Source organism: Phaethon lepturus, unplaced genomic scaffold (genome assembly GCF_000687285.1).
Source record: "Phaethon lepturus isolate BGI_N335 unplaced genomic scaffold, ASM68728v1 scaffold12193, whole genome shotgun sequence".
Taxonomy (NCBI): Eukaryota; Metazoa; Chordata; class Aves; order Phaethontiformes; family Phaethontidae; genus Phaethon; species Phaethon lepturus.
Genome location: NW_010531278.1, coordinates 77871 through 98691, shown reverse-complemented (window position 1 = coordinate 98691; position 20821 = coordinate 77871). Strand labels below are relative to the sequence as shown.

Below are 20821 nucleotides of genomic sequence, written 5' to 3'. Positions count from 1 at the left end.
GGTAGCCGCCGGGCCAGGGCAGCGGGGCTGGTTTTGTGCCTGTAGCCGCCAGCGAGCACCTCCGTATTGACGGGAGGAGGAACTGAGGAGCTGGGTTGGTGTGTGAAACTAGTGCAAGGTGCCTCTTAAGATTTATTCAGATGTTCAGGATAGTTTATCTTTGACTTTATATTTTCTCTTTTTCGTAATCCGAAATGCTGATGCTAACACAGGTAATATGATGTACTAAAGTATTTATTTATTGATTGGTGTTTCCAGCATCACATTTGCACACTTAGCCTCCTTGCTTTCAGGTGTTTCTTTCACATGCAGTTAAAGACTTTGAAGAAATTAAATTGCATGTTGTTTGATAAAGCCTTTCGGTTTTGTTCTAACATTTTTCACCAAAAAGTAACGTAATTTAAACTAGTGTTACAGTATTTTTAAATTTGTGAGTAGTATTTCTTCTCTGTGCTGCATGAAGGGCTAGAGAAGGAAAGCCTCGTGACCACCTGGCTGCTCCCTGGTGTGAGGCATTCTTATGGTCTGTGGGGAGGGACAAGAAAATCCTTTTTGTTAGGTTGTACAAATGACAAATGGCCTTTGTCAGAAACACAGATGCAACAATCAGATAGAAACATTTACTTCAAAGATACAGAGAGATAATCTTAGTTTCCTAGCTGCAGGGTTCAACAAAATAGGTATTTTGAGAGTAGTTGCGATGTAAGATTTCTTACACCATTTTTTGTGCTCCAGTAGTTTTGTTACAGTATGTACCATGTTCAAGTCATTTGTCTGTCACTGGGGAGGGTTAAGATCTAACTGGTGGAACTGATAAGCTGCGACTATAAGGGCTTTCTGAGATGTTGATGCATGACCTTCGAAGTCTTTGCCATGGTGTTTGGTCCTATCTTCCCTTTAATGTTTTACTTACCTTCAGTAATGTAGAGCACCCTTGATTTCTTTTCAGCCAAAGTTACGAAAAACCCAAGGAGGGAAGCAAGAGAAAAAAGTTATCCATCCGTACAGCAGAAAAGCCGCACAGCTTGCAAGGGAAGCACACAAACAGGAAAAGAAGGAAAAGTAAGTTGACTGTGCAAAATCTGTGTACAGACCGAATGATAGCATCACAGGAGATATTTTTTGGTTGGAGGGAGAAGGGTGGTGGTGGAAGGGGACCGATGTAACCTTAAGATAAAAGAAAGACCTATATAACATAGTACTGCTGATCCATGTGAACTGACAGGTTTACATTTGTGAAATCAGATTATACAAAGTATATAGTTCTTCTACTTGATTTTTAGTATTGTCCTTACAAGTTAGGTTTCTTCTTATCGCAACATTTTGCTTTTTATAATCTGAATGGCATGGTGCTAGTGATTGCGCAGGAAGTTAGTCACCTAGTTTGACTTTACTCCAAGATTTAATAAGAAACCTGCTTAGGGTCTAACTTCTTGTGAAGAAGTGCTGAGTTCATAGAAAAGAAAACCAGAAAACTTCTTGCAGAAGAGAGACTTATGAATACAACTGGATAGTTAACTCCTCTTTGGTGATTTCCTGCTGTTCCATGGCAAGTTTGGTTGCTTTTAAGTTTTACTTCCTCCTTCCACAGAGGGAAAAGATAGGTAGAGGAGACTGGCCTTTAGTTTACATTCTGTCTCGGCTTGCTAGTTGATACACTGTGTGTGTTTGTGTAGAAAGTTATTAAAGTGAACTTAAAGCATTTTCTGTCAAAGTGTAGTAGTATATGGGTGGACCGTGGGAGCTGAGCCCAAATATTGATACATTTGAAGGTGTTAAATTGGGAATTCCTGGTACAGTTGAAATGTTCCTTAGAGACTGTGCAATTTTATGGTTGGGGATGGATGTACAACCTTATCCACAGAAAATTTGTAAGATTGCCCTAACTAGAAAGGGGCTGTTTACTAGCATAGCTGTATCATGTAGCCTTAAGCAGAGCTGGTGCAAGAGTTTACAAGTAGCATGTGTTGAGGATTGGGCAGTTTCCTAATGTGCAAGAAATTTTCCCTGCTGCTTGATGATCTTAAGGGTCTTTTCCTATCTTAATGATTCGGTGACTCTGTGGATGTTTTGTCTGGGCTCTCTGACTACTGATTTTAAGTAAGTTTTTATTGTAGATTATTTTCCTAGTGCTGAATTGACTACTTTGTCCCTTAAACTCTCTCATCTTGCCTTATTGCCACTCAGAGTGGTTAATCAGAAAAGATAACTAAATCATATTTGAGTTTAGTGCTTACATCTGTGACTTTGCCATAAAGAAAAACACACATAAGAAAACTTACTGAGTGGAGTGATGTACTGATGATTTGTTATGACATGATACACCCAATCAAATCTTTTAGTGATTGTCTCTGTGGATAGAATTGTACTGATATAGATATCTTTGCTGACATTTCTTATTAGGGTGTTACTTTTGGTTCCTCTTCTAACAGCAAGAAGTTAAAGCAAAGAATTCCCAAACTCCCACTGGAATAGTATTCTCCCATTTAACTTGCTCTTTAATTACTTTTCTTCATGGATAAGGTGTAATTAGAGATTGCACAGGGCAATCTATTTTGTTACAGGTAAGAGAGTACCAAATGCATCCTTCATTTCTCTGCTTAATGCATTAATATTGCAGTAATTAGATCATCCTTTCCATGAAAAGGAATGAAAAGATGCTGGCTTTGTACTGACTAGGCTTTGTTACTGAGGCAGCTAGATTTGACAAGTCACAGTATGTCAGTAATGTTGCTTAATTCTAACACGGGTGCTTTTTCTGCTAAACAGCTGGGAAGTGCACTGCTTTATGGGTATTCAGAGCAGTGTCGGGTGTCTTGGGCTACCGGAGACACCTTTGCGGCAGTGGACTCTTAGTCCACTGCTGACATTGTCAAGTGAAAAATATGGAATCAAAATTGTTTTAGGAGCCAAAGGCTGCGAAGTAGTTTTGAGCACACAGGGTTCAGTAAACTGGAAATATTACTGACTTTCTAACTGATTCTCTAGACAGGTGTACTCAGGAAGCAATTGTAAGGCACCTTGCCCTTTCTCATATGATGATCTAGATGATCTTGACCCTTAAGTCTGGTTAAAAAAAAAAAAAATTCTAGGTCACCCAGAAATGACAAATGAAAACTAAATTCTTTAATTTATTGAAAGTTTCCTTTCTTTCAGCAGTTCTCACTGAATGTATTAATTTTGAGACCTGCTGGTCTGAGAGCTTGTTCCAGTGCCTTGTCTTTGCTGTGTAGATTTCTGTCTGTGCTTGCCAGAGTAGATTAAGTCTCATAGTTGAGCACGTGACAATACCAGTCTTTTATCTGCATTAGCCCCCATGGTTGTAGTCTTACAGAAGATGCTTCAGTTAATACATTGTGGAATGCAACTCTTGGTACAACCACGCTAATTTTTGATTTTTTTTTTTTAAACCGCACCAGTAATTGCAATACCAAAAATGGATTTGTTGGATTGAAAAACAGTTAATTTCTCAGTGCTAGAGAACCAGGTTACGCAAGGATAAATTGGGGGTATATGTTTAGGGAGTTTACTTCCTATGCCTTGCAAGTTACACCTTGTCTTGACTCGCAGTACATGTAGAACAATTGCTACAGTGTCTTCCTTCTAGCACCTGTTGCCACTGGCTGTTAAAGACAGCTAAATGCTCCTTGCCCTTCATTTAGACTCCAGTAGTTTCCCCTGTGCGCAATGACAGGTTAATCCTCTATGAAAACTTTTTTGGAGGATTTAAGTTTCGTTCAAATGCTTTTGCTAACACCTGTTAAGTCTACCATGTTACTTTAGCCTTTCTTTATAAAGTTATTTGCTTCTTTAAAAGGAATTTTACATAAAATAAACAAACTTATTTATAAATGAGTGTTTTACCTGTTTAAGAGACAGTGGTCTTTATAGCAGTATGGTTAGCGTTCCTGTTCCTTTCCTCTGAAATGTAGCAAAAGGAGCTAGTCATGGCAGCAGAATCCTCCCAAGTGAAACACGCAGACCACCTTTTGGTATGTGTCATGGGTCACCTGAGGAAAAAGTGCCATTTTATGAAAAACGATTAAATATTGGCAGCCAAGCAAACTAATAAAAGGTGAGCTTCAAGCAGCCCAATAAAAGAGCAGATGGTTTATTCTGAATTCCTCTGGGGATCAGTGAAGCCTAATGCTTTCATAGAACAAAAGTGCTTAACAGAAACTCAGTTTAAGATTAGAGAATACAGATAGCTATCCTTTCCCTTAGGCTCTCTTTAGAATGTTGATAGTTACCCTTTTTAGGCCTCAGAGAGCAGAGATGCTCTGCGGAGGGAAACTCAGTTTAAGATTAGAGGATGTGGATTGCTATCCGTTTCTTTAGGGTCTGTTTCTTGACTTCTGCCTTTTCTTTTCCAAGCTCACTTACTATTTCAAGTGCGAGGCCTCTAGGCTGATGCTCAAAGATGTAACCATTCATTTTGCATAGGAAAACTGTTCCACCAAAAGCAATGTGTTAGTCTGGACCATCCAAAGCGTATTGTGATAGCAAAATTATCTATCTATAAATAAGATTTACCCATCTTGCAGTTCTGGGACCTAAAAAATTAACTGGTGTTGTTCATAGATCTGCACTTTGTAGAGCTCTTTCGTTTTGGTGTTCTAAAAATAATTTGCATTTAAAAACATCCTTCAGTTGTCTGCATTCTATTTTCTGTACTGTCTTGGCTTGAAGAGCAATTTAACTCGAAAGACTTGAATAACACTGATTTCTTTTCTTCCCTAGTGTCTTTAAAAGTCTTGTTAAGTGTTCCAGTTTCTTTTGGGTCTCTATTATCTTAATGATCAGCTTGTTAAATCTTAAGATCTTTTTTTTTTTTTAGTATTGGGACTTAAGCATGTGTTTAAAAGCAGTCCGTTTAGCCACTAACCAGTCTTTATTAGTGTAATTACTTAGTTTTGAGTTTCTTTAATACAATGGTGGAGTTTGGGTTCATTTTGCAGAGCTCTGAAAAAGACAAGATAAATTTCTGGTGCTGTGGATGGAGGAAAGCTTTCCACTCCTATGCTGAGGAAAACGTAGCCTGCACCAATTTTGTTTTGTCTCATTGCTTTTGCAGGTCTATTAAATGTCTTCCCCTCGCTTCCTCCAGTGGCAGCTGATAATACCAAATAAATGCTCTGGTATTGTTGCTCCCAAATTTGTGACTTAACTGTAATAAGTTCACTAAAGACTTTTTCACTGGAAAATGACTTACTGAAGTTGAAATATTTGCAGAATTTACTTCTATTTAATGACAACCCTGTTCTCTGGTTGGAAGGTTAATATGTCCTTTGGTGGTAAATAGGAGAAGCTGCCTTGTAATGTCTACAGTATTTTTTTCCTTAATCCCATCTACAAATCTGGTACTTTTTTGACTATGTTTCTTATCTTATAGAAATAAGTCATCTTAAATGTAGGGAGGGCCCAAAACTGGAGTGAGTATTTTCAATATGATCTCACCAGCCCTGAGTAAAGGGGATCATTTCTCAGTACAGGCTAATGCACTTCTGCAGCATGGAAAAACTGGATCAGAGACAGTCAATGAATCTAGGAAGTTCATACAGTTAATCTGTATTATTTTAATTAAGCTGTGGATTTACTTGCCAGAAGATGCTATAATTGTGGTTGGCTAAATTTGTGCAATAATACCTTTTGAACATACGTACATTTTACCTGTTGGTTACTATTCAATACAAAGGTATTACCTTGGTTGTAGGAAGCCCTTGAACAGCATGTTACTGGAAGGTGAGAATGTCTTTTAGAGGAGTAACAGTAAATGTTTGCTTTTGTTTTACGTGGTTTGTTTCTTTTGGGTTTGGTTTTTTTTTCCTTTAGTCCCTGCCTGGAGACAGGATTCAGAGACAGTTTAGACTTCTATTTACTTTTTGACTTTTCTGTATGCCACTCTACTCCGCTCTGGTGAGACCCCACCTGCAGTACTGCGTCCAGCTCTGGAGCCCTCAGCACAGGAAAGACATGGACCTGTTGGAGAGGATCCAGAGGAGGGCCACAAAAATGATCAGAGGGGTGGAACACCTCTCCTGTGAGGACAGACTGAGAGAGTTGGGATGGTTCAGCCTGGAGAAGAGAAGGCTCTGGGGAGACCTTATTGCAGCCTTCCAGTGCTTAAAGGGGGCTTATAAGAAAGATGGGGACAGACTTTTTAGTAGGGCCTGTAGCAAAAGGACAAGGAATAATGGCTTTAAACTAAAAGAGGGCAGATTTCGACTAGATACAAGTAAGAAATTTTTCCCAGTGAGGGTAGTGAAACAGTGGCACAGGTTGCCCAGAGAGGTGGTAGATGCCCCATCCCTGGGGAACATTCAAGGTCAGGTTGGATGAGGCTCTCAGCAACCTGATCTGGTTGAAGATGCCCGTGCTCACTGCAGGGGTCCTGCTGATTGCAGGGGGGTTGGACTAGATGATCTTTAAAGGTCCCTCCCAACCCAAAGATTCTATGATGAAGGAAGAGAAGTAACTACTGTGAACATTCCTGTTCATGTTAAACAGGAAAGGAAATTACATGTAGTTATGAGATGCAAGTTCAAGTATCTTTTGCCCAAACAAGGTAATAAAAAAGGGAAGACATTACCCACAGGAATTTCAATACTTAATGCAGCACTGGGAAGAAGTAGGGAGAAATTCTGCTCTAAATTGCAGAAGTCTTTTACAGCCTCCATTGTCCAGATACTCTTCAATGCAAGCATTCTCAATGAAATGTGACGGTAATAATAAGCTTATTGTCCAGAAACTGTAGCTGCACTACAAAAGACCAATCTTGATCATAATAAGAGGAGACAGACCAGTTGGTTTTAGAAAATTGTCTACAATTGTAAGTCAATTTGTTCACTTGAATTGCACCTTTTTCTTGCCTGCATCCCTGTTCTCAGTTCTCCTCAAGGTCTAATAAGCAGCAACAAATCCCAGTGTATTACTACCAATTTATTCTCTCTTAATCTACATGTGAATCCTTATTCCTTGTAGGCAACTTGTTTGCTCTGTTAAATAATTATAAAGATGTTAGAGACGGCAATAGCTGGTTCACTGGCGCCAGTAGAACACTGCTTTTTCTACACTTCAGGAAACCAGACCATAATGGGATATTCCTGGAACTTTTCTTAGCAGTGTACCAACATCAGTCATGTTTTGTTTGCAACTGCTGAAATCTCTGTCTGGTTTTGGTAGCTAAAGCTGATCTAGCACTGGAATTTTTTTTTCTGTCTTTTTCACTGCTGAGTCTATTGTGCATATATTGTAAATGTTTTCAGAGTGTGTGCATTTTCATTATAAATATACTAGTGTAATGCTGTCATGCTCTAAGATATGAAAGCTAAGGAGTTTTTACAATATTTCTTGATCTGGCATGATCCCCTTAGGAGTAAGTAGTAGCCTTAAAATATCTCCTTGTGGAGCTCTTTGCTTGTTGTCTTTGTAGCTTTTCTGTTGTCTAACCTCTTAATCTCCCTTGAGCCACTATGTGTCTAGTTGTGCTATTTGCAGTAGTGATGCTTTGAGATGTACTCTTGCAGATTCTTTATGTGGAACTGAAAAAATGTTAGCTCTTAGAATTACTTGTTTTGCTTACAGAAATAAAAAAAAAATCAGAACTTCTAATTCTTATAGAGGGATTTTCGTATAGAAGTATCCTAAAATGCTTAACCATGCCACTAATTGATGTGTGAGGTAACAAAAACGGACATGTGTGAGAAGTATGGAAGGTATTTAGCAACCTGAAATCAGAAACAAGGAAATATGTACTGTCAACCATGACTGTTTTTTTTTCTTAGTGAAAGAGCCTGAGTTCTCAGAGCCATAGGTGGTGTTTGTATGTGTGGATATTATATATATATTATTATATATATTTTATATGTATTATAAGGAAAAATGCTGAATTGGTAAACCAATTTGGCAAATATTTATTCATTGTTAGTTTAGAGTAGAACAGTTCAATACAATACCTGTGGTGAAGAGGTGCTGATGGAGTGTGAAAGGCTTTTACCTTTAAGTACCTAGTAAATATCAAGAAAACTACTAATCATCATTACCAATGATCAGTGCCTGAGCAGATGATTTTTTGTGAGGCAGGTGGAAGAGAAAATCATTACAAAGCAACAACCTGCCACAAGACTGTATCCCTGTCCTCATCCTCTCTTGCCATTGAGCAAAAGGTGTTACTCGTGTGGAAGGAGATGAGAGGAACTTTCTTTGACTTACCTTATCTGTTTTGCCTCCCTGGTAATACTGTTGTCTTCTAGCAGTCATTGAGGTGAGGTTTTTTTATGAAAACTACAATAAGGCAACATCTGGTCCTATCATTTGTTATTTCTCATAGTGAAATAAGATACGTACACCTAGAGACTGAACGTTTTTCTTCCAGAAGAAAATCCTGGTTATATACTTCATTGCCTAGATAAATAAATGATCCTTTACCCTTGCAGGTGCAAATGGTAGTTTGTAGTGTTTCAAAGCAGAGATACATGACGTAATTTATGATTCTAATTAGGCAGCTTTTCTAGATGGCATTGTAGTTTCCTCCATGGCAACGCCTTGCAGATGTGCTTGGCTGACTTTATTGCTGTGCAAGGTTCACAGCAGGGACTGCTTGGTGTGGAGTTCCACTGTGTGGAGTATGTGTCCTTTTCTTGGTTGCTATTACCCTTCAAAACTCCCTGCTGTAAGCCCTCTGTAGCTATCTACCACAGGTTTTCTTTGAATACATCTACAGCTGAGTTGTTTTAAAACTGACTTCTAATCTAACTCATTTTTTCTTACTATTTTACATAGTCTCATCCAGGTCTGTCCTTTAACCCACAGGAATGAGAGTAATTTTTGTTTAAACACTAAAATCTTTTAATTACTCAGGTATGGTAAAACTCAAACCCCATGCTTGACCTCTGTAGAATTTTGCATTACAAATGCTTATCCCAGATGCCGGGGTATCTATAGAAGTAAAAAGACTTTTCTTGAATGTGTTAGTGGAATTCTTAGCAGCTCACACATGCTGTGCATTTGCTATTATGTGGCTTCTAGACAGTCTTCAGAGGGTGAAACACTTCTTGAAAAAGCTAATCTTTATTTTAATAACGTAGGTTTGTGGCCAAGTGACACACGTATGTTTGTCTCTGGAAAGTAGGGCTTTCTCTTTTGATCTGAATTTTTCACGGAATCACAGAATCACTAAGGTTGGAAAGGACCTTCAAGATCATCAAGTCCAACCATTAATCCAGCACCACCATGTTCCCTAAACCATGTCCTGAAGTGCCACATCCACACGTTTTTTGAACACTTCCAGAGATGGCGACTCCACCACCTCCCTGGGCAGCCTGTTCCAATGCTTGACCACCCTCTTGGTGAAGAAATTGTTCCTAATATCCAATCTAAACCTCCCCTGGTGCAACTTGAGGCCATTTCCTCTTGTCCTATCACTGGTTACTTGGGAGAAGAGACCAACACACTCATCGCCACAACCCCCTTTCAGGTAGTTGTAGAGAGCGATAAGGTCTCCCCTCAGCCTCCTCTTCTCCAGACTGAACAACCCCAGTTCCCTCAGCCGCTCCCCATAAGACTTGTGCTCCAGACCCCTCACCAGCTTTGTTGCCCTTCTCTGGACACCCTTCTTTTTGTGACATGTAACAGACTTCTATGCTCTGAGTTACTTCAGTTAACTCTAAAATGCTCATTAAATTCTATACAGTACAAGGAATTTAAGGAAGGAGCACATTAGCTTTGAACTATGTTGAATTCTGGTGTTCTTTGTTCTTTGTCAATGATATCCTTTATGATTTCCTTTATCCTTTATCAGTTTTCTTATTAAATAATAGAAAAAAGTCAGTTTTATCAGAGGTCTTTGGATATATACATTGAACATGTACGGCTAAAATATTTTTTTCCAGAGACAAATTTCATACTTATTCCAACAATACATTATTTTCCCTTGTGGAAATAAAGTGGCATTCGGCAATGTTCACTGCTGCAGACTGAATCCGACAGCTTCAGGACAAAAATGCATGAGGCAGTGTATTACCTGTTAGAAAACTTGTGCTCTCAGAGAACTGATCAATAGGATGGGAATTAATTCCAAACTGTATTGTGTACGCACATCCTGTAGAGTGCAGAAAGCTTCAAGTATCCCACCAGAGATTGAGGTGAAGTGAAAAATACTTTGAGATGGATTTTTTTGATCTTTTTTTATAAAAGTTGTTAATTTCAGTTTCTTATTAGCCTATACTATTCACTAAGCAGAAACTTTAATTATTACAAGTTTACTAGATACTAGAATGGTATTTTTCACATTGTATGCTTCATTTGCAATGTTGCAGTACAGTGAAGTCTTTTGTTCTTGACCTCCAATCTCATTAAACATACCAGCAGTTTATTAGTAATACTTAATGAAATTACAGTACAGGTCTTTTGTGAAATTCTTTCTGCTGTCCTATTTTCATCCTGGTTGTTCCATTTAGTTTCTTCCAAGAAACTGTTTAACCTAATAGGTAAGTTGAACTACCTACATTTCAGGTAGTTGTTTTAACAAAAAGTAGAATTTTTAGATGAAGCAGAGTAAGTTTTACATTGTTCTGAATTTGGCAAATATTTCTCTTTGAAATTTTACCTTGACTTTCATTCTGACTCCAAAAAATGATTTTTTTGGAGAAAGAAGACTACTATTTGTGTGGTACTCGTTCCTGGTTAACATACCCTTTTTTTTCCCTCTGCTAGGTTGAAGACTGACAAAGCTTTGCGTTTGAGTATCATTGGTGAGCAGAAACTTTTATTACTTAATATAGTACTCAACTTTTTAGCACAGATTTTAAGTTTTATCAACTTTATAGAAACTCCAATTACAGTTTCTTTCTCTATAATCTGACTCTAATATTAAAATAGACTGTGTTGAAGTGCTAAAATACTTCATATGTTCACTCAAGTAGTATATACAAGGGTTGAACTTGGGGCTGAGTATAGCCTAATCTTTATTCAGGACAGTATAGACCAAATGTCTATTTTGTACAGCTGTACATGTATTTATTGTACTTGTCTCCATGCTTTTTTTTAATTGCTTGTAAAAGAGGATGATATTTGCAGGTCAACAGACACATTGTGCTAGCAAGTAAATTCAAAACTTTGAGACACAACCTGGAATATTTTTCTTTTTCATATGATTGACACTGCACATTTTCAAATTAATCATCAGAACTCTTGCTCAGCCATTGTGTTGGGTTTTTTCCTCTTGGGGCCTTTAAGTTTCCATCTTAAGCAACTGATCCAGTGATATTTTAAACGCTAATTTCCAGTAAAGCGAAGTGCAGCATCTTTTTTCCGTAAGGAAGACATAAAATACATCTGAAATGATGTGAGAATGTTTCTATTACAGCTACCTTCATACCTGGTACATGCAATATCAGTGAGTCTACGATGCCATTCAGAATATTGAAAAATGGGAGATTATTTCAAAAACTTTGATGATCTTTGATCTGTGTTGATGCTACAGTGATGATGTACTCTCATTAATGATAAGTTTTTATTCTTGTAGGAGAAAAGTTACAATGGTTTCAAAGTCACCTTGACCCCAATAAAATTGAGTACACAAAGAAGGAAGCTGGTGAACTAATTGAAAAGTAAGACTGGTGTTAAAAACAGGATTAAAAAGCTTTATTTATCTTGTAAAATAGTGTTGTTAAATAACATCTGTAAAGTGATGATGACTCAGAGAAGCACTTTTATATATTACTATTAGTAATATCAAATAGTTGATTTTGTTGCAACTGAAGTTAATTATATATTGAAAGATGTATATATTCACATGAGTTACTGAATCAGTTGTGTTGTTTGGTTGTTTTTTTATAGCTTTAAGTATATCTCTGCTTTTGTCGTGTGTGGAGGACTCTAAATGATTTGGACAGTAGTAATTGCATGAATTTGCTAGTCAGGTTATTCAGTAACACTTAAATGCACAGATTTCATTCTGCTTACGCGTTTATTTAATTTTCTTTGCTCAGATTAAGCAGTACTCGGGTCAATTTTTAAAGGCAAGAAATAACAAAATTGAATCTGCTAAGAAGGAGCTCAGTTATTTCTGTGCTGATGTATGTACCTGTGGCTTGTCACCATTTTTCACCTGCTAGCTAAATAACATAATATATATGTGTTCTTAGACACATGTACGATATCAGTTTCCTTTCAGAAGCTGTGACATGTTTCCTACACTGTTCATGAAACCTGTAAACTGCTAATCAACACTAGTGATAACTGCAAAGGCAATAAAAGCTTACCTTTTGGATTTGAGTTAGGTGTTTGTACGATGATGTAGAACACATGCCAAAGAAGAACTTTACTTTAAAAATTATTGAGGTGGTGAAATTCAGCAATTAAGTTAGGAGTAGTTAGATTTAACACTGGTCTTCCAGAGCAAGTGAATTATAATAATGTGTTTGGTTTTGTGTTGTCTGTTTGTTTTATGCAAACATAGTTTAAAAAAAGCAAATTAAAAAAACCGTCCTTCTGTAAGCACCAGATGATTCAAATGAAGTTCTCATCGAGCTTCCACTTTGAAGATTAAAGTAATAGCTCAAATTTATGAAACATCTCTGACTAATTTAGAAAATAAATAACAGTTAGTAAAATAACTTTTTAGATTATCAAAGTAATTCTGTTTTGCAAAAGTTTTGCATGATTGCATCTAGCATAGAGGCATTTTATCTCTTTCAGTTATATGTGTCGATTCAATGCTGAATTGGAGCAGATTGAATTACAAAACAGTATTAAAGGTAGACAAGGAAGACAGCATGGTTCACGGGAAACTGTCATCAAGCAGACCATAGAACGTGAAAGACAGCTCTATGAAGGCTATGGAATAGGTATGTAAAAACATTAGAAATAATCCTGTGGTCACATCTTCACCTGCTCACAAGGCTAGAACCCATAAGTGAAATTTCTAGGCATTATCTTTATTTTTCTCTTTAGAGGGATTAACTAACTGCTAGGTATTTATGCCTTGCAGAAGAGTTTGGGAGGAGGGGCAGGGTGCAGAAAAGGAAAAAAAAAGGTGTAGATCTGGCTTACGTATTTCTGCTTTACTACTTCTCCATTGTGTATCTTTTAGTACTGCCTCTTTAGTGCAGGCATATATAACATAGTTTTGAAACTAAAGTGAGATTTAATGCACCTTTCTCAAATACAAATTCTGTTCAGCAGCTTGCTTGGACCTTCATTATATACAAGTATTTTTTTATCTTAAAAAAGCACTTCAGTGGGTGTGCATGTTTAACATACATTAGCACAAAGACTTTATTTGCTCATGTGGGGAATAACCGATGTCACTTTCTCTACAAATTAATTTTTTAGGTGGGCTTCATTATCTGGATTTGTGCCAATGAAGTCTCTGTACACAACTTCCTCTAACATTCTTTTGATTAACATATAAACTTACTGTTAGGGCTAAACCTGTGGCCTGACTGACTGGGCTGCATTAAGAAGAGTAGGACCAGCAGGTCGAGAAAGGTTTTCCTCCCCCTCTACTCTGTGCTGATGAGGTCTCATCTGGAGTATTGTGTCCAGTTCTGGGCTCCCCAGTTCAAGAGGGACCGGGAACTTTTGCAGAGAGTCCAATGGAGCGCCACAAGGATGATGAAGGGACTGGAACATCTCTCATATGAGGAGAGGCTGAGCGACCTGAGGCTGTTTAGTCTGGAGAAGAGAAGGCTGTGAGGGGACCTTATCAATGTCTATAAATATCTGAAGGGTGGCTGTCAGGAGGATGGAGCCTTTTCAGTAGTGCCCAGTGATAGAATGAGGGACCATAGGCATAAACTGCAGCACAGGAAGTTCCACCTCAACATGAGGAAAAACTTCTTTACTGTGAGGGTGACAGAGCACTGGAACAGGCTGCCCAGAGAGCTTGTGGAGTCTCCTTCTCTGGAGACCTTCAAAACCCGACTGCATGCATTCCTGTGCAACCTGTCCTAGATGATGCTTTAGCAGGGGGGTTGGACCAGATCGTCTTCAGAGGTCCTTTCCAACCTTTACTATTCTGTGATTGTGTGATTCTGTGACTTGCCCCTTTCCACTGAGGTGGACCAGTGGCATAAGGAACTTAAAGCTTCATATCATGAGAAAGTGGGCTTTAGGTTTCATGAAGAGAACCAAAGCCTCTGAACCCATGGGCCTAAAACATCTTCAGAAAGAGACTTGTCATTCCACTAAGGCTAAGATCTATTTTGTGTGGGACAATGATTGCGGCAGAAATTGTAGTACAGATGCATTTCCAAAATTTTAAATTTCTGGAGTGTTCCTATTAAAATTTAGGTAATCCAAGAAGAAATCCTGGGCTACTGTGACACATCTGCTCTACAGGCTCTATTCTACAGGCATAAATGATAACCCACCAGTAGAAAAACACATTTTTTTTCTCTTGTTCTTCTCAGGCAGAGGAGTTACGCTCCTTTCTTTGACTTTCTTTGAGATGCTGCTGGAGGGATTGAAAGTCCTCTGTGTGTGTGAAGGCCCTAATACTTAACCTCTTAATAATCAAAACCCCGCAAAAACTCTGAAAATTTAAAACTAAAATTTCTGTAGATAAGAGCCTAGTTGAAAGCACTTTGAGTTTTTAAACATTTGCCTTGGCCATTAGCACATGTTTGAATAAAATCATAAAGCTGGATATTCTCGTTGACTTTTTTTATTACCATTTATCTTCCTTTGGGGTAGCCATCTATGCAAGCAGTTTATCTAATGAAATCTTCTGTGGAGCATCATGTGTGAAAACTGCAACATAAGCATTGGAGCTGAAAATTTCCTCTTAAGAGGCATAGTCTTCCTTAAGAAGAAACACTTAAACTCCTTTTGACAGTATTTTTTGGTTTTGGAGGTAGCACACAGAGGCAGCCTACATGTGAGAAAGAAATAAAAGGATGAAAATTTGATAGCTGGAACTAGCCTGAAGGGAAGCAGCAGTAATCTGGTGAATTAAGGGAGAAAGACAAAAGGATAATAGAAGTGCAAAAAGCAAAAAGTTGTTTTGAGGAGAGTTAAGTACAAAATACTAGTGAAATTTATGTATTTTTTCTTTAAGAAATAAGCGTGTTGGAGTTGGTGATGAACTTGTCTTTAATGATAAAGTATTATTCAAATGCAGTTAGTCCTTCCAACAGTAAAAGTATGTCATAGAAGACGTGAAAAATCTACATTGTTCTGTGGTTAGGATACAAAGCACAGCAAGGTTTGGGTTGTGTGTCATACTTCCTTTTCCATGAATTTGTATTTTACCAATAAAGAAAATGAATGGCTCTGAAAATTTTGCCAGTGTCACTTAGTACTTTCACATCCTGCAATGGCAGAGGAATTCAGGAATAGCTGTGTGACTTTGTGTGTAATCTTTGACTTTTTTTTTTTTTTTTTTTTAAAGGGGAGGAAGAAGTCATAGGAAGATGAATGTCATTGACATAGCTCAGTTGTAGAAAATCTCCTTTTTGGTTTTGCTTTTAAATTTTAGTTCTTTTTTTCCTTACTGATTTTCTTTTTTTCTGTCAGCTTTCCACAATAGGACTAGATAGAAAGATGTCAAATGCACAAGCACAACATAAAAATAAAGAAGAATGCAGAAATACTGTAAGCAAAATTTGAGGTTATTATAGTATTAGTAAGTAAAGCATTCAGAGAGCATGGTGCAACTTCACATACCAAATACACTCTCAAATCATTCATTATTTGTTATCACAGCTGCTGCAGGTTTTTCTCTGTCTAGGACAGTATTCATTCAGAGAAAATTGTTGCTGCTAAATACTGTAATTAGAGATTGGGGATAAATGGAAATCAGCTGGAAACTGCTTTTATGCTCTAGCTCATTATTACCCCTGGGAGCTGCAGTGAAGGGAACTTTTATAATTGACTTAGAGTTTTTTGTTTTTTTCCCCCTATTCTTGAACTTAGTTATTTCTTGTATGCATGTGCGTTTGCTGTGAAGAGACTACATGATACAAATTGTTTACATTTAGGAAAGTCTCTTAAAATTTAATGCCCTGTGTGTGTATATATATATCAGATATATGCAAATGAAAAATTAGTTCTTCTTTACTGGCTGTTTACAAAAGCAGTAGACATCCAAAAGCATAGTACATTTTAGTTTTTTTTTTTTTATTTGTACCTATACAGGGAACATTCAGTCAATCTGTGAGGCTGTTGAGTTTTGTTAGCAGCATCTTATCACTTCCTTACTCCTTAAGTACATCTACATTCATTTTACTGCAGTTTTCTTCCTGATGTTGTCATTTGTGTGAGGGTTTTTTTAATCTTGTCTTACAAGTTTATAGCAAACCTATTGAAAGGATATTTACAGGATATGCCTTTGGAACTCAGAGTTAGTGTGCTTTCAGTTGAAAAGCATCATAATTATTTCATCTGAACATCATACATTTTTGATAATTTGCTTCTAATAACTTTGCATGTTCTCTTAGAAGTATGATGTTAATCTTGGGGGGAAAAATGGCCTTCAAAGCTAAATGCACCAGTTCTATTAGTTAATTCTTGAAGCTTCAGGATATAAGGAAATATATTTAATTCAGATGAAAGTTGTATCATTTACATGTATCTGCTAGTGTAACTACTGTACTGTTAGCTGCTGTTTTCTGTAGTGATTATTATTGTGTAACTGAATGGTTCTTTATCTAAAGAGCATCTAGAGTTTCTAACATCCTTTTCCTTTTTTAACTTCAAGCTGCAGTATCATCCTTTGACCTGACTTGGGCGTTTCTTTGTATGACAGTTCTAGTGGATGTGAGATATATGCAGCCTGCGTTCTGTGCAGAGCGCTGTCAGAGCAGTGACATTCGAGTCCTTGTGAGATTTAGGTAAATCTCTAGTGCACATCTTTGCTTTGGGAGAGAGGAATGGTTACCACTTCTGGAAGGAAATAAAACATCTCAGCAGACCGTCACAGAGCACTTGGTTAACAAAAAAGTGCCATGGGACACAGCTCTAGAAGGGCACTCTGACACTGGGATTGTCTCCTCTATCCCCTTTTTCTCTAGTTATGCTTTGAAGCCTTCCAGCCCAAGCCTGTGCACAGAGGCAGGGTCACTTAGACCTACGGCTGGCAGGAGCTTTTTACTTCTGATGCCCATCAGAAATTTGAAGTAATCTGGTCTAGTGTTTCTCCATCTGAACAGTTGGAAAGATGCTGACTTTACTGTATTTTATGCAAGTTCTGTGTTACAAATTAAGCTCAATCACTTTGTCTTTTTCCTTGTCATAAATCGGTGTTAAGCACTAACATCTTTATAACAAAGCTTGAGAGATAATGTGCTGTTTGCTCTTCCTCAGAAGAAAGATAGGAAAATAAAACATTATCTGAAACTATCAGAAACATGAAAAAAATGCTTACTTAAGTTTTTCACTGCTGTTTTATTATAAAACGTAGGTTCGTGAATACTTCATCTTAGAAATGCTAGACCATATGTGCTCCCCAAAATACTGTCTTTTTTTTCCCCACTAACCCTTGTGCCATATTTCTTCATCTTCCATTTTTTCCATCTTTAGTTCAGAAAACACTCTCCTGTGACTTAACATTTTTAAAGCAAGCTGTGAAGTTCACAAGTAGCACCAAAAAAACATGACGCTGGTGCATGCTATGGAGATACTTCTGACTCAGACAGACAAGTGTTATTAATCTGAAAATACAGCAGCCACTGCAGCTTTCCACCATAATTTCAAAAATCAGTTACTGTGCAGTATATAATTACTTATTTCTACACACAAACCAGAACTGGACTAGAGTTTCTAGTTCTGTTCTTAATCTGGCAATGCTGGGATTTGTATTGTGTAACGTATTGCAAACACATGTGTAAGCAGAACTTAAAAATTTTGCCACTGCCAAAGCACTAAAGATCAATTCGGTTCCAAATCTTGGTTTGTCACAGAATCTCCCCAGTTCAGAATCCCTGCTTTCTTGTGACTCTGGAGGGAGACCTGGATGACAGGTTACATAAAACTATTAGAATATTCTGTTTGTAAAATGTCCTATGTAAGTTACTAACAGCCATTAAATGCTTTCCAATGTGTTTTTTTGAGCCAAAACAAAGCAGTTGAAAGGGCTTCATTTGAAAGTCTTGTCATTTAGTCCTGGTTTGTCTGAGAATAACACTGAACCAAATGTTGGGTCAGTGCTTTCATAGAAGGAACAAACAGAAATCTCAGCACATTTCTGGGGCAGTTGGCCCAAATTAGTATAGTGCTACTTCTGCCACACTCACTCTTTACATCACTAAGCTCTGTCCTAGGAGAGTACTGAGTGGGCGTTGCTCCTTGCTCAATGTCTGAGAGAAGGGAAGACCTCCTTTCTCATGTGGAGTAGGACATTGCAGCATTTGGCACTCTGCTGCCAAGAGTGCAATTCAAGTGATTACAAAGAAAGCAAGAGGGACCATGGCTTTGTTTCAGTGCTTAGTTGGGAAGGGTGGACCTAATGTGGCATTGGTGTTTATCAGAACCCAGGAATTGGCAGACAAAAAAAGATTTAGGTATGTTTCTTTGCCTTGCCTGGATTGGTTCTGAGCAGTATCACTGTATCTATTTACCAAGAAGCGGGCTGCAGAAATCAGTGTCATTGGTATCAAAAACTGTTTGTATATATTATTGTTCTTCAGTTGGTAACTTTGTAACCTAAGTGAAGGGAAGAAATAAGTTCTGAATAATAAAGACTATCTGGCCACAAAGATAGTGACAGGTACCATCATTCTACATTCTGTAGTAGCAAAATCATCTATAATCCTGCATTGATAGCATCATCTGATTTATTACTGTAAGACTTGGGAAAATTGATAGATGAACAAAGACAGAATTGTATGTTCAGGGTTTGCTCAAGGACAGTATAAGAAGTTCTTGAAATGTCATGTTTTTAAGAGCTAAAATAGTAAAGTGTATTTAATATTACAGTGGTAACAAGCAGTTGTCTTTGTTGAGCAACCTGCTTGCTGTGAAATCTGTACACTTCATAGACAGCAATAAGGTATTTTATACCATGCAAAAATTTCAAGGCTCATAAGGGATAAATGTCTACAAATTAGTGAAGATGTTAAACAGAGGTCACTTGTAATACTTCAGGACTGACCAAGAAAAGAATGACACTGAATCAAGGCAAAGCAGCTTAGGTATCCTAGATAAACTTCTGCATGAGTTCATAAACCACACATCTAGTAGGAATGTTTGGCTACTCTGGGCGGAGGGGAGGCGGGAAGGGGTCTGTCCCATAGGTGTCTGTACAAGATGTTTGCCTCCTTTCTACTACCAAAGGTAATAAAGATTTGTAGTTGAGTATATGTCACTTATTTCTGTTAGGGGGGAAGACTGAAAACTTTCAATGATTAAAACTATTAATGTTTGCTGCTGCTCAACTGAGAGGACATTAACTCATGAGAAAAGGCGGGTGCCAACAGTCTGTATAAATATTATGTTGCATTTCCTGCAGCATGTAACAGGCATTTCAGCAACCATGGAGTGCTAGCTTCCCAGTATTTAGTGGTTTATAGAACAGGTATTTAACAATGGAAACTAAAATTGCATTGCAGTGAGACTAGTTGTTACCAAATAGCCATTCTTTGCTCTCATTGCAGGTGGAAGGAAGTAGTATTTATTCCAAAATCCAATGTGTTCTATTTAAACACCTGATATCTTACTGTTATCTTACTGATATCTTCCCAGTGTTTATGTTTTAAAAACACACACGCACACATATATTGGTGTACTGCATGGTAAATGTTATGAAGTGTATTTAATTGTTTGTTACATTTTCTTACTGGAATTATCAGTTACTTTCCTAACTCTACTGCTGCTCTGCCTTGCTTGCAGTGGTGACTTAAGTGCTTTGAAATTTTTTTCCATAAACATTTCAAAATACTTACAGACCACATAGCACTCATTAATTTGGAGTGAAGTTTGCATATTTAGGTCAACTTTGAAACTAAGCTTTCTTATTTTACCTTTTTATCTGCCATGCGTATACATAGTAAGTTCTGCAGACCAGAATTGTCTTTTTGTTGCCTGGGTGAGTGAATGTCTGTTAAAAACTAGCATAACCAGACCTTGATCTTGGTTCAGGATGTTAGTTATGCTTTTAAAACAAATAATAAATTATTTTCCTAGTTTCTTCACTGGACTTTTTTTAAAGGGAAACTTTCAAGTGCTTAAAATTTTTAAATTTCTCGGTTGTGTCAGTTTAGAGAAAATGAAGCACCTTTTATTTATTATTTGTCAGGGTTGGATTTTCAGTAACTGGTACATTTGAATTCTGTAACAGTTAATAGGTGTAAGTTCAATTCCTTTTCTTTAGCAGTGAGAAGTCTTCCTGTTTATATATTGCTCTAGAAACTTTCAAATATGAGTCCTCATTCTCATTTTCTTGGTCTTTTAATCTCTGAAATAATATGCTCAGGCCTTTAGTTCACATTTATTTCTTTGAAATGAGACTCACTTGAATAATGTAATGCATCTAATAGAATTTAATTTCATTCCAATTAGAAATCCCTGACATTATGAACAGAAAGCATCTTAAATTTTTCAGGTAAGTTCCTTTTACTATCACTACTGATCTGTTTATGCAAAACAGTGTTTCTGAATTTGACATGTTGTATGTCTTTTTCCTTAAAAAAGAATTTATGCAAAACTGTTGAAGAATTTGTCATTTGAAAAAGCAGGTGAGGTATGGTGTTGCTATTTTGGCATTTCTTAGCTGTTACAAGCTAAATGCAGGTGACAGTTAATCATTAAAACGTTGGAAGGTTTAGAAAGCTTCAACAGTTAGAATTCCATTTCTGTAACTTAAATATCTTTTTTCAGTATT

The 20821-nt window shown here is 37.3% G+C and overlaps 1 protein-coding gene across 1 annotated transcript in view; it reads left to right on the top strand.

Annotated features, from left to right (window-relative positions):
• The first annotated feature begins 194 nt into the window (after positions 1-194).
• The window catches only part of TMA16 (translation machinery associated 16 homolog (S. cerevisiae)), a 22247-nt gene continuing 1620 nt past the window's right edge, over positions 195-20821 (top strand). Inside the window, exons 1-6 of the mRNA XM_010284502.1 lie at positions 195-212; positions 950-1062; positions 10714-10751; positions 11525-11609; positions 12700-12848; positions 20500-20542. Coding sequence (XP_010282804.1) covers positions 195-212; positions 950-1062; positions 10714-10751; positions 11525-11609; positions 12700-12848; positions 20500-20542 — 446 coding nt within the window. The remainder of the gene's footprint in view (positions 213-949; positions 1063-10713; positions 10752-11524; positions 11610-12699; positions 12849-20499; positions 20543-20821) is intronic.